At 34.1% G+C, this 14192-nt stretch overlaps 1 protein-coding gene across 1 annotated transcript in view; it reads left to right on the forward strand.

Moving 5' to 3' along the window:
• stnB (stoned B) overlaps window positions 1-12882 on the forward strand; it is a 44875-nt gene extending 31993 nt beyond the window's left edge. The window contains exons 5-13 of the mRNA XM_089642417.1: window positions 1592-1807; window positions 2383-2527; window positions 2626-2860; window positions 5244-5412; window positions 6163-6277; window positions 7098-7261; window positions 7988-8142; window positions 8658-8868; window positions 9349-12882. Of these exons, the coding sequence (XP_089498543.1) occupies window positions 1592-1807; window positions 2383-2527; window positions 2626-2860; window positions 5244-5412; window positions 6163-6277; window positions 7098-7261; window positions 7988-8142; window positions 8658-8868; window positions 9349-9493 (1555 nt within the window). The 3' untranslated portion in view covers window positions 9494-12882. The remainder of the gene's footprint in view (window positions 1-1591; window positions 1808-2382; window positions 2528-2625; window positions 2861-5243; window positions 5413-6162; window positions 6278-7097; window positions 7262-7987; window positions 8143-8657; window positions 8869-9348) is intronic.
• The last annotated feature ends 1310 nt before the right edge of the window (window positions 12883-14192 follow it).

Consider the following 14192-nt stretch of genomic DNA (forward strand, 5'->3'; position numbering starts at 1 on the left):
AATGTCCGTTGCTAGTACGTATCACCTTAATAATAGATAGAGAGAATATTAGGTAAAAAATATATTAGAGAAGGGACAATATCACGAGGGTTCATATTCGGTAAAGTCGGAATTCTTTGATGAATTATCATTAAAATCAAATTTTTTCGTAATTCCAACGACTTATTAAAGGTATGACTTGAGATTTTCCAAGGAGGTAGCTCAACACGGCATAATACTCTATCAATATAAGACTTATTAAAGATTTTATCAAACAAATTCATATAGTTTTTTTTAATGTGAGTTCGTCACATGATCTCCAATTGCTTGGAGCCAGTGCGACTATTGCGTAGCTACCCAATTTGGGGAATGTCGAATGAGGCTGAAGGAAATGGGGAAGATAAGAAGATAGGAATAGGAGGGTTGGGAAGTACCCGACTCTCTAGATCTGGTCACCAAACACTGTAAAAGCCATTTCATTAAACATTCTAATTTCGGTTGACGGTGCTTGGATTCTAGATTTGCAATGATATTCCCGAGTAATGCGTAGTGAACTATTATTATCCAAAATTAGAACCGATAATTATAAATCAGAAAAGCAATAAAGTAGGTAATTTATTTTTATTTTCATAAATTTATAATGCTCTTTTTGAAATGTGTATTTGTTTAGTTTGAATGTTTGATAGATCAAAATCAGTATTATTGATGTTTTTTAATCTTTACTAACCACTTTTTGACGGCTTCATGGTCGAGGGGTAATGCTTTCAATGATTAATTTGTGTTATTTAACAAATTACATTAAAAATAATATATAGTATATTTGCGGCTCGTTCCAAAGAAGATACTCTCAGATGTAAGACCAGATTTAAATAACCAGGTACCTTCTTAACTTTCTCCACCCCATCTCCTTCCCCTCCCCACTACCTTCAGCCTCACAAAATAACCAACTTGGGGATGCCATAGTCTCACTGGCTCCAGATGGACTATTGTGCGGTTTTAAATAAAAAAACGGTGTTCACTCAAATAGTATATTAAAGTATAAGTGGATAAACAGGTCTTTAAAACACGCGCGATTTTTCGAGCACGACGGCGTAGCCGAGTGATCGAAATAAAGCAAGTGTTTTAAAGACCAGTTTTCCACGAATACTTTACGCTATTTTTTTTATTGGTACACTTTGAAAACATAAATATTGATATTATTATTAAAAATTAGGGAAATAAGAACTATTAATGAATTCGTGATGTGACATCACAATATCTTGTTGTCATGGAAATGAAAAACACAAACATTAATTTGCAATCTGTCACATAAGATTAATAGTTGGATTTATAGTTAAAAGTTGACATTTAGACTTCACATTTTGTTGATTTGTTGATGTTGCCATGGTAACTTTAAAAAACGCGCGTTCCATAAAGTGCGATTTAAACACGCTAGAGCGTACTGAGTAAAAAAGGAGTAAAAAAGTGAGTAAAAAAATGAGTAAAAAAGGGCACCAATAAAAAAAAACATTATTCTAGTCGTCTCTCTAATTATTTGACAAAAAATGTAAAATTATATTATCAATGAAAATATTTATTTTTGATAGACTGCTAATATTTGATGTATTCCCAGGTTCTGGAAGAAGATATTCATCAGGCTGGTGCTGCAGGGAGACAATCCAGTTGTTCAGCTACTCAACTCTGCCAGCGACAAGGAACCATTCCAGGAACTTCCACTGCAGGCCTGCTACTCCGTATCTGATATCGCTGCTCAGCAGTACGACCAGTATGGAAAGATATTTACCGTCAAACTGCAGTATATCTTCTATAAGGAGAGGCCTGGTGTCAGGTTGGTAGATCAAATACTTATATTGAAAACTTTAAATTACACATTGACGCCATACAGCGAAATAAAGCGCCATTCAAAGATTTTTCTGTACTCTAAACATGTCATTCAAAAATATTTTTGTAATAATTATTATACATTTTTATCACCTTGATCACGTATATAAAAAATACGTATTTAATAGGGTAATTTGAATATCGCTAATTTATTAAGAATATCGCCAAATTATTCGTAATCCGATTAAAAACGGGATTGCAGGCCCTTAACGAATGAATTGATATGTTTTATATTAAACTTTTAGTAAAATACGAGCGTGTTATCACGATGCCGAAACACGTGTTGTATCAAGATAAACGCAGGTGAATACACACGTGTTCCGATATTTAATAAAAGATTGTCAGGAAACGGCCTAAAATCCCAATTTAAACTGGATTACCAATAATTTGAACAGATTTTTAATAAACTAGCAATATTTATTTTTCTCCGAGAACACAAGAATGCGTTATAATAAAAAAATTAAACAAGCCCAACATTTTCATTAAATCCGTTAGAGTGACAAAGGAGTATCTTTGTTTCAGACCTGGACAGGTGACCAAAGCCGAAAGGATTACCAATAAACTGAGTCAGTTTGCTGCCTACGCTATTCAAGGAGACTATCAAGGATGTAAGGAGTTCGGAAGTGATCTGAAGAAACTTGGGCTTCCCGTAGAACATGCCCCACAGGTAAAAATATATTATTTTTTTATTATTATTTTAGAATGGAAAAACTGGCTTGTTGCCGAAATGCCTCATAGTCTTACTCTTCTTCTTCTTTTCACCAGGTGTCTCAGCTCTTCAAAATTGGGTCCACAACGTATGAAGATATGAAAGCTTTCTCGATGGTGATCGAAGAGGCTTTGTTCAGACTGAGCGCGCACAGAGACAGAGCACTCCACTACAAAATGGAAGAAGTCCAAATAACAGCAGTTGATGAGATTTACGTGGAACAAGATGCAGAAGGTCACGTCCTGAAACAAATCGCAAGAGTTAGACTTCTGTTTCTGGGATTCCTCTCAGGTAATATGTTAAAAAATATATATTTTAACCTAAACAATTTTAACAAATTATTATAAGCAATAATTAGTTGCCTGAAATATCAATACAAATTGAAAATATCTCCTAAGTAAAAATAAATGACACTGACGGGAATTGAACCCGCACCTTCTGATATATGGTCAAGTGCTCTGGACCACTGAGCTCCGTCGGCTTATTTCCAACATAATTCAATGTGTACTAGTACTTCAATCAACAATTACTGCTTATAATATTTTTTCCACCTGTAAACAACCAACTAATTATTGCTTATAATATGTTTTTATCCTTTGTGCTATGCATAAAACCTTGTCTTATAAACATTAGTTTATCATTAAAAAAATAATAAGCAATTTTATTTTATTGATAGCGGTTTTGAGGGTTCAATGAATGGACAGTTACGAAATATTCCATTATTTATTTAGTTAAGGGTTCAGTTGTTTACACGTGATAACACCGCACTGCTATCTTATACTTAACAGACTTCCTTATTTTTGCGGTTTCTAAGATTGTTAGCAAGGACAAATCTGCTTTCATCATCATGAGTCACTGATTAACTACTTCCAGACAATTATATCATTTTTTTTATTATTTATATTTTATATTATTTCCTAGTTATCCTTGGAAGCTTTCACTCTTCTTAGTTCTTCGCCTTGCACGCTACGTTATTTGGATCCCGCCAATTCAGTAGCTTTTAGGATGGTCTTCCGTCCTTTTGGTTTCTTCTAGGTGCCTTTGAAATTAAACATAGTCCATCGGTTGCTAATCCTTTCAAGCAATATGTGCAAATGCAAATGGCTTTACGGGTTATTCAATTCAAAGGATTGTCCTCTTATTGGTGATAACGTGCATCAGTAAAAAATTGTTTTGTTTTTCAAATATTTGAAGCTTGTCTCATGTAATCTCTCATCCGGAATTATCGACCAGTTGCCGTTCTATGTTCCATCATGAAAATATTCGAGAAAATTCTACATAAATATATACTTAATCACGTTAATCCAATTCTTGATGACCGTCAATATGGTTTTAGACCCCAGATGTCAGTAACATCAAACCTCTTATGCATCTCAGATTTCTTATCACAAACTCTCGACAATCGGGGACAGGTGGATGTTGCTTATTTCGACCTGGAAAAAGCATTCGACAAGGTTGACATCGACATTCTTCTAAATAAGCTAGCTTCATTTGGTTTTTCCAAAAGACTACTCTGTTTTTTTGCTTCATATTTTCGAAATCGTAGACAGTTTGTTTATTATAAGGGTTCCAGTTCTTTGGAATTCACAGTTTTTTCTGGAGTTCCTCAGGGGTCTATCCTTGGACCACTTCTGTTTCTGATTTTTATCAACGATATTGGTTCAGTCATCACACATTCGCTGTATTTAATATTTGCAGATGACTTGAAACTATATCGTTCAATAAAAAACCATCTTGACTGTATTCTCCTTCAACGTGATATCGACTGCATCTCAAACTGGGCCAAAATAAATGGCTTAAACTTCAGTACACCCAAGTGCAATATCGTCTCGTATACAAGATCAAAGAAACCGCATGTATTTGAATATACAATCAATGAAATTATTCTCCAACACCTAAATCAAATCAAAGATCTAGGAGTTATTTACGACAGCAAACTAACCTTTCACCAACACATCGATGATTTAATAAGCAGAGGATACAGGCTTCTCGGCTTCGTAATTAGAAACTCATATCCGTTTCGTAAAACAAAAACACTGACGTTATTATATAACACACTAGTCCTAAGTGTACTTGAATCAAACTCGATCATCTGGGCTCCACATGAATTAACATACACTTTACGCATTGAAAGAGTCCATAAAATTTTTTTAAGGTTTTTATTCTCGCGGCTCTATGGACGTTACCCTTGGCTTTACCCATCGATTTATATATTAGGCATGACCAATTACCAGTCTCTAGAGACACGTAGAGGTATTGCTTTGCTTAAATATTTTTTCCAACTAATAAACGGTCACTTATCTAATAATGAGATACTGGCCCAATTAAATTTTTTTGTACCAGAGTCTCACTCTCGAGGACGTCATCACAATCTTCTATATAGTAGAGCAAGCCGCACTAATTTATTAATGAACTCACCTGTGGGGAGAGCTACGTGCTTTTTGAATGCGGTAGATAAGAAATTAGATTTATTTTTTGTGTCCTATAGCGCATTTGCGAGATTTTTGGCATGGCATATACACTGCATAAATGGTACAATTATAACGTCTTAGGCTTTATTACCTGTAATTGTTATAAATAAATGTACAAATTATATATAAATAAATAAATAAATGTTTCCTTACACAAACCACACTCTTGATTTAGACTAATAATTGCAGTTTTTTTTCTCCAGGAATGCCCGACGTAGAGTTAGGTGTGAACGACATGTGGAGGCAGGGTAAGGAGGTGGTTGGCAGACACGACATCATTCCTGTCGCCACCGAGGAGTGGATCAGGCTAGAGGTGGTGGAATTCCACTCCTGCGTGCAGCAAGACGAATACGGGAGGACAAGGATTATTAGGTATGTCAAATAAAATGTTTTAAATGGTCAAACATTGCAAAATTATAATAGACATAAAAACAAAGAACCTCTATAATCATTTCATACTGCCGTCATAAGCAAAAAACAACTAGGAATTTGCAATTGACACATTCTGATGTACGAGACCTATCACCTTTTATAAATAAGTTCATCGGAATTGTGACTTTCGCAAATTTCTAGCTGCCCTTTTGCTTATGACGGCAGAGTAATTATCACCGTATCTTGATCAACATTGGCATCAGAAGAGAAATATATGTGCATCATCATAAGGCCCATAAAGAGTTGCGAATGGCTGGTGGTGGAATTTACTTCCAATAAATAGATTTCCCGCTTTCTTGTGGGTGTCTTACATGAATAGCACTGAAATTTTTTGAAAAATTTCCTAAATGAAATCATTGTCTAACTGAATAAAATACAATTCAACCAATAGCTATGGAAGTCGAAGAAAAAAATACACTTTACGCCCTCATAGGATGGGTCATATATTATCCCCTGCAGTCCAATAATCCAATATATAAGAGCTCATCAGACCAGCAGCGAATAGTTGAGATCGTGAAGGATTGCAAAGGATTGCATTTGAAGGAGCAAATTACTTACATTTTGCTGTTATCCAACGTGACAACTACAGACTTAACTTGGGTTGGAACAATATTAGGGGATTCGCCTAGTTTGGTGGGTATTTAAAACAACAAAAAACAGATTTTCATGCACATTTTTTTGTTTGGTTAGGTTCAAGCCTCCAGATGCGTGCTATATCGAGCTGATGAGATTCAGGGTGAGGCCGCCAAAGAACAGGGAACTCCCCCTCCAGGTCAAAGCAGTCATGTGTGTTACGGGAAATAAGGTAAGCTTCACCATTCAACTTAACTTTTACCTCTCAAATAGCCATAATTACTTCTCCCAAAAGTTTCTATCCGATTCCAGACAATACTCAATACAGGGAGGGGTCTCCTTGTGTTGGGAGGGTCGTGCCGTTTTCAGTCGTTACCATGGTTTGGTCCGGACAACACCGGACACGCTTCGCTGTTGGCATGTTTCTTGAAAATGGCCGTTCTTTCATCACCACCCAGCGAGCTTTCCGGATGCACCTCAGTTCTTGTGTTGGGAGGGTCGTGCCGTTTTCAGTCGTTACCATGGTTTGGTCCGGACAACACCGGACACGCTTCGCCGTTGGCATGTTTCTTGAAAATGGCCGTTCTTTCATCACCACCCAGCGAGCTTTCCGGATGCACTTCAGTCTTGCGCGCTCACCTGATTTTAGCATTTGCTTTTTCCTTCAGAGCTACCTGAAGGAAAATGTTTTTAAACATCGGCCTCATACCTTAGAAAAACTCAATGATTGAATTCGGGAAGAAATCGCCACTATACCCTTCGATATGTATCAAAATGCGGCAGAAAACTTCAGAAATCGTCTTCATCAATGTATCGCTAGTGGGGCCATCATCTTTCTGATGTCATCTTCAAAATTTGATAAATTAAACGGCACGATGTACCAAATAAAATAAAATAAACTCCATTTCTTTAAGTTGAACAGTTTTTTTCTTTAATAGCCCTTAATAACAAAACTGCTCTGTCGGTTTTTGCGCTGTCTGTTTTGCCGCACCTTTTACATTACACGGAAGTTATCGATTATTATAATTTTACGTATTACTTTTGTTCGGCAGGTCGAGCTTCGAGCTGATGTGCTCGTTCCAGGGTTTACTTCCCGATCCCTCGGGCAGGTTCCTTGCGAAGATGTGATGATCAGATTCCCCATTCCAGAATGCTGGATCTATCTTTTCAGAATAGAGAAGCACTTCAGATATGGAAGCGTCAAGTCGGCCCACAGGTAAAATTATAGATACGTTAGATTGTAAAGTAAAGCTTTGTGCCCATACTATCCAATAATGAGTGTGTAAAGAGTCTCTGGTGTTTGATGACCTGATTAACTATTATAATGCCGCCGCGGGAACCATTTGTTGGATAACCAACGCCTCTGCCATAGATCACCCCAAGTATTTCACTACGTTTGGTGACTTAATAGGAATGCCCGGCTTCACGGGTTGAGGTTTTTTTAGGACTTGGCAGCGGATGCGTTTGTCCAATTACTGGGTGATGGGCCGGATCGGGTGAGACTGTTTGTTGGAGACTATTTGACTTCTCCAGCGGAACTCTCTCGACCCATCGCCTTGCACCGCAGTGGGATTCATACATCCGTCACTCCTGGACACACTGACCCCCAGATTTCTACACAACTCACATTTTTTCTTTCCCTAAACTACCTATCCTACCTTTCCTTGAAAAGACCCCCACACAGCATCCTCAAAGATGACATAGGTCCTAAAAGAAAATTATTTTCCTCAGGGCTCTTTGGGTAGAGCTATTGCAAAAAAATATGACAAGCTTGAATTGAATCAAAAGTAAAAAAAAATCAATTCAGGTTATTCATTTTTTTGGCTGAAAAACGTTATTTTTGGGGTTCATTCATCGAATGTGGTTTTATATGTGGTATAATAAAATGCTTTGGCGGTGATGTTACAAAATTATATTTCATTATGTTTACTTCTTTCCGCAGACGAACAGGAAAGGTGAAGGGAATCGAGAGGTTCCTGGGAGCGGTCGACACGCTGCAAGAGTCGCTCATAGAAGTCACCTCGGGGCAGGCTAAGTACGAGCACCAGCACAGATCCATCGTGTGGAGAATGTCCAGACTACCAAAGGAAGGCCAAGGTAAACATTTCATTATTTACATACATTTGTCATGCTTACTGTTTCCAATCTTAACGAAGGTTATTGGAACGTTGGCAGATTTAGAGTACTTTTTAATATTATTATTATGGTAAAATTATTATCTGCATTATAATTTTTCACTTATCCTAGAAAAATGTTTCTGGTTTAAAAACTTTTTTCATTTAAACATCTACACACACAAGACTAGGAATACGTAACGGCACGCATGTGGATCAAGCTGTTCTTATTTGTTTCTCGCCCTTCCTTTAATGTGGGCCTCTTTACGACCGAAAATAAAATAAATCCTTTTGTACAGAACCTTCTGCAATATAGTTTCCTTGTCAAGTACGGAAAGCTTTATCGTGCTGAAAATATTATAATCAAGCAAATTGCAGGGGATTTATTAAATGCCTCAATCTAACATTTCGTATCCCATAATTGAACACCTTATGGTACATGGAACGACACAGCAATAATTTGAAATGGATCTAGTAATAATCCAATTAATTTCCTAGGAGCCTATACCACCCACAACCTTGTCTGCCGCATGGCTCTGACCAGTTACGACCAAATCCCCGACAAGTTGGCCGACTGGTGTTACGTGGAGTTCACCATGCCTGCCACTCAGGTGTCCCACACGGTGGTGCGTTCGGTCAGTCTGCAGAATCACGACTCGGACGACCCTCCCGAGAAGTACGTGCGGTACCTCGCCAGGCACGAATACAAGTAAGTGACCTACGTGTTGATTGTCGTCTGGATTCGAAGGATATTTTTAATGTTCCTTTTCAGTGGTTTTTCGTAGTGTAATAATATTTATCGGTGTAATAGTGTGACCCAGACCTGCATAAAAATGTCAAAATATGGTTTATTTTTTAAATTTGTCTGTCATCCGCAATCCTTAATATTGTATTTTTGAGAGCACAACAAACTTTATAAAAGGTTCTTAAAACATATCAGACTCAACAATATTCTATCATAAATCATTGCTATGAGATTGATGAAGCTCTCCCACTCCTACATAAATCCTCAACACCGTGGTTTTCAATTTGATGTTTTATTTTTGACTGTGTTGAGGAAGGAGTATTGATAGCTAAAACATGTTGCTTATTGTAAACGAGGTACAATCCAAGCAAAAGAATCCAAATTATTTTCGTGCTTGAACTTATTCTCGCTTTTTTGTATGTTAACTATTTATACTTTTCCAAGGGTTGGAATTGAGCACACTCAAGGGGAAGGACCAAATGCCTATCTTGCAGCCACTATTGCGAAAGCACCCATCAGAGAAGAACCAGTTGCAGAAGTTCAGGAACACACTCCTGCACCACCCAGCTCCGACTCTGATTCAGACTAAAAATTGACCAAAAGCATTATTGTACTACTTATAAAACGCAATAATGAAATAAATTACCAAAGCATCGTTACCATGTCGTCAAGTAAAGTTATAATTATTCAAGTTATTCGAATAATTTAAATAGTAAGGAAATGCTGGGTGCTAATTTACCAATGAATTTAAAATCCTAAATTTAAACCAAGATACCTGAGGTCTTAAGACCCGACCTTGAGGAATACCTTTTAACAAGTTTAGTGGATATTTACTCATTTTTCGATTGAAAACTTGTTAGTATTCTACGACTGAAGCCAGCGCAGTGCTGTTGTTGAAAAATCTGGCACTATTCCGAACTATTTTCTATTATTCGAATAAAAGACGGCGACGGATTTGACGTTTATTTGAGCAATGGAGTCATTTGGTCAAGTTATATCAGCGTACATTTTGTGAATGAAACCCTTTTACCATTCCAAGAGATATTATATGTGGATCTCTTTTCTTCTTTTCAACAAGAAACATACGAATCTTTGAAATTATACTTGTATCTTCCAGCTTCCATTGGTCATATATTATAATTGCGGTGATGCGAATCAGTTTTTGGTAACAACACGAATTTTGGTGAAATAAAAAAATTGCGAATATATTAAACATATTATATTATTGCAATTTTAATCTGAACCAGTTATTCATAATATATCGAATGTTTCTAAATACCCAATCATTGAAATTTTTTAAACAAACGTGATCAACATATTATTATTTAGATTCCTTGGACCAAGTCGACTTCTCCCTTTGTACATAAATTGTCTTTGGACGTCTCTATTTTCTTGTGCGAATCAAACGTTTATATGTGTGTCGTTATTAAAGATTTGAAATGTATTTCAAAATGTCTATAAAATCACACTTGTATTAAGAATTTATTCAAATGCAAAATATAGACAAAAGTTTTAAATAAAACATGTTAAATATTTAATGCGAGCAAAAATGAAATGTTTTATTAAAATCTGTCTGGAAAGAGGAATGCGCAAGTACATTAAATACAGAAAAAGTATGAATTTTATAAATAATTTTGCAATATAAAATTAAAAAAAATGCAATATTAAGTAAAAAACGGCAGTTAGTAATTAAATTTTAGAAAATTCAATCTGTGTAACGATGTGCTTTTATGCTTCAAGGGCACTATATTTTGCATATTTTAAATTTTTATTTTATTTGGTGCTTACATCTACATAAGAGAATAGATATTTCTAGAAAGTTTTGCTTGAATTAAATATAAAAAAAACGTAGGCGTGTAAATTCGGAAAAATGAAAAGTTACCACATGAAATTTTAGTATTTAATAAAGTTAACATTCGAAGTGAGAAAAATAAAGTAGATCGTAGAATTTAAATGATGTATGTTACATAATAATATATTTTAATTGGTAGTCGTAAAGTTGAACTCTCATTTTGTTTATTGAAGAGTGTTGGAGATGTTTTTGTAATTTATAATAAAGATAGATGATTATTGACGATACTAAATATACGGAAGTTCAGTATTATGACTGCACAATGCAAAGGTTTGTTTATTCTCGAGTATATGTTTGTGAATGGAGTTGAGATGGTCAACAAATACACCAGTAGATAATACGTAGAATTAGCACATAAATCTGGACATTGAATATGTTCCACTTCCTGTAATTTCTAATACATGACCTCTTCCGAACCAACCAAAACGCCCTCAACATGTTCTTTGTGAAGTCAGACCTTATTTATCACGTGTAAGAGACAATATGCATGCATTCATAATTTAAATATACTATTATTATTTCTTCCTAATAATATTGCATAATATCTAATGTCATATCATTAAATCACCACATGTATAAAGCATTTTATAAATGTTCCTGTTGAGTTGTTAAAGTTGAAAGAATATTAAGATAAAGTTTAAAAATCGTCATTAATCTTTGGAAAAGTTTATCTGATCATCTATTCTATCAGGATTCATTCAATTAGGACTAAAAAACAGCACGGCGTCTTTTCTGGATATTAAGAGCCACCAAAGATCAAACATTGATTTTGATAAATAATAATTTCATCTCATTTCACTAGACCTCAACCAATTGTTTACTACTGTCTATGACTACTTTGAAGTAATGTCAGTTGTCAGGCCTTGCGGTGGGTTTTATCCACAGTCTAGATTCTAGATAGCTAAATTGGTGGCTAAAATGGACACTAATTTTATTAAATTATAAATGAAGAAATAGCCAAACCTTAATGATAGTGTAAAGTTTGTAATTTAATCTCTCTTATTGGCTGGAAAAATACGCGGTGCTGTTTTTACCACCGTTTGAATTCGGATTTAAATGCATCATTGAGAAGATTGGAAGTTGTAGATACAATGAAAACGTTATTTTGTTATAAATCGCATGTTTTGTATTATCTTGTGTAACACTTTGAATTGGTTTCTTCTTGTATATAAACATTTTTTGTTTTTTATAAGCCTCTTCTTCAAGAAGAGGCAGATATGCGGCTGATCCAAATATTAGTTGTAAGACAAAAGATTAACTTGTTCAAACTGTACATATAAACAGAACAAGTTTATTTTTAAGTAGGTACTTTGTAATGATATTTAAATGTTTATTATGCTTGTATATCAAAGAGACACATTTTTGTAATGTTTTAGAAATATTTTCAAACACAGACATAAAAAATATATTGTTTAATCAGTAAATCTCCTGAGGAAAACGGTAGGTAAGAAAAGGTTGGAAGTTCTACTTGTTATCTGGTTGTCTATATACTATGTGACTGTTACTCTATGTGACTGCTCTTTTATCGAACTATCCTATCTACCGAATATTTCAGCTCTGTTCACTAGAATAAAAAAAAACAATAAAAACTATGCCAAACTATACAGATTTCATTAATAGCAGAAATATTTCACAAGATATGTTTTTTGTTGTTTGGTAAACGCGCTAATATGTTTTTTTCTAATAATTTTTATTTCTAACAATATTTTTAATTATTTCCTTGTTGGAGGCTTTGCGAATAGGGTTCCATATAACGTTTAGTAGACTAGTAATAATAATTCAATCATCAACCAAACATTGAGCCTACGAACAAATATGTACAATTAATTATTGAGCATATACTCAGATTTAGATACTTGATGGTTACATTAAACACGTTTTTCAGTTGATTTTTGTGTTATAAACTATATTTTTTTTTATTTTTGCCTCAGAATTGGTCAGAAGCTAGAAATAAAGTTTCATTAGGTTGAGAATGATTGAAATTTGCCGATTTTATTGGTTACTTATTTAAAAAGAAGGGCGTTATTTTAATTATTTAATGCAAAGTACACTTTTTGCGAGTGAAGCTATAAAATATTTGGACGAATTATTTTTTGCGCCCGTACATATGCAATACGAATAAATAGTCTTGTAATTGTAAAAAGCATTCACTTTGTGGCTCATCATAATTTATAATAAAAACACATAAATTTGTTTTTGACCACGATAGTTTTATTTTCACTCTACCGGTTTCGGAAGATCCCTTCCTTCGTCAGGAGAATATTTAAAACAGTTTTAAATATTCTCCTGACGAAGGAAGGGATCTTCCGAAACCGGTAGAGTGAAAATAAAACTATCGTGGTCAAAAACAAATTTATGTGTTTTTATTATAAATAGTTTTGTCCCTGTGATGCAATCCAATTTTGTATTTGTATACCTTTCTTGTAAGAATTGAGTTTTTTTAAGGACCAACTATTTATTCATATTCACATTGCATATGTATGGGCGAAAACAAATAATTCTTCTTATTATTTTAAAGTACCACTTGCAAAGCGTGTTATTTGCATTAAATAATTAAATAAACGCCATGTATGAACGCGTAGATTATAACGTACGTTAAATTTAATAATTATAAAATGCTGAAATATATTGAAATTGATCACTTGTTAACAATTTGTTCGAAAATTATGAAAAATGTTCTTAGTTGGCTTTTGATCATTACTAAACGAAAATACGTTAAGAATTCTAATTCCTGCTGACCATGTTCTTTATTTAAAATTAAAAAAAGTGTTTTTTATGTACCAAAATTGTATTTAAATTGAAAAGAATTATGTAATTTTACTAAATTGAATTTCATATTGAACATGTACCTAGGTTTAGAAATGTATTTCATATATATGCTATAAGAATGTTTGAAATACTTTACATGAATAATTAAAACATACTGTTAAAATGATTAATAATGTGCCCACACTGGTTAAAAATGAAATTGCATAAATATGTACTTAGTTCGATATTCGAAGTAAAATATCGTGCACTTGTTCTTAGGTTAAAGAATTAATATAATTTTTTTGTTTGTTGTTAAAAGTGAAAATGTCTAAACATATGGGTTTTCTATAAATTATTTGAAAAAAATATATTCATTACATACATACTCTTTTGATCATGATATGAATTTGAGTAAACCTGTATAAAAGGTCAATAAATGTAAGTGAATGAAAATGTACTTAATTAAAATAAGATTTGTTAATAATTTAAGAAATGATGTGTGCACTTCATTAAATCAATGAATTTAAATTAGGAACTGAAAATGAAAACATGTCTATTTAAGTTAAGAGATAAAGATGATTTTCCAGCTACTTGGATTTATGATTGAAATTGATTAAAATGTAAAAAAATGAAAATGCGATAACACGTACCTATAGGTTAAGGAATCAAATTGAATGACTATGTATTT

This window comes from Hesperophylax consimilis, chromosome 18 (genome assembly GCF_061612785.1).
Source record: "Hesperophylax consimilis isolate HC1 chromosome 18, BYU_Hcon_1.0, whole genome shotgun sequence".
Classification (NCBI taxonomy): domain Eukaryota; kingdom Metazoa; phylum Arthropoda; class Insecta; order Trichoptera; family Limnephilidae; genus Hesperophylax; species Hesperophylax consimilis.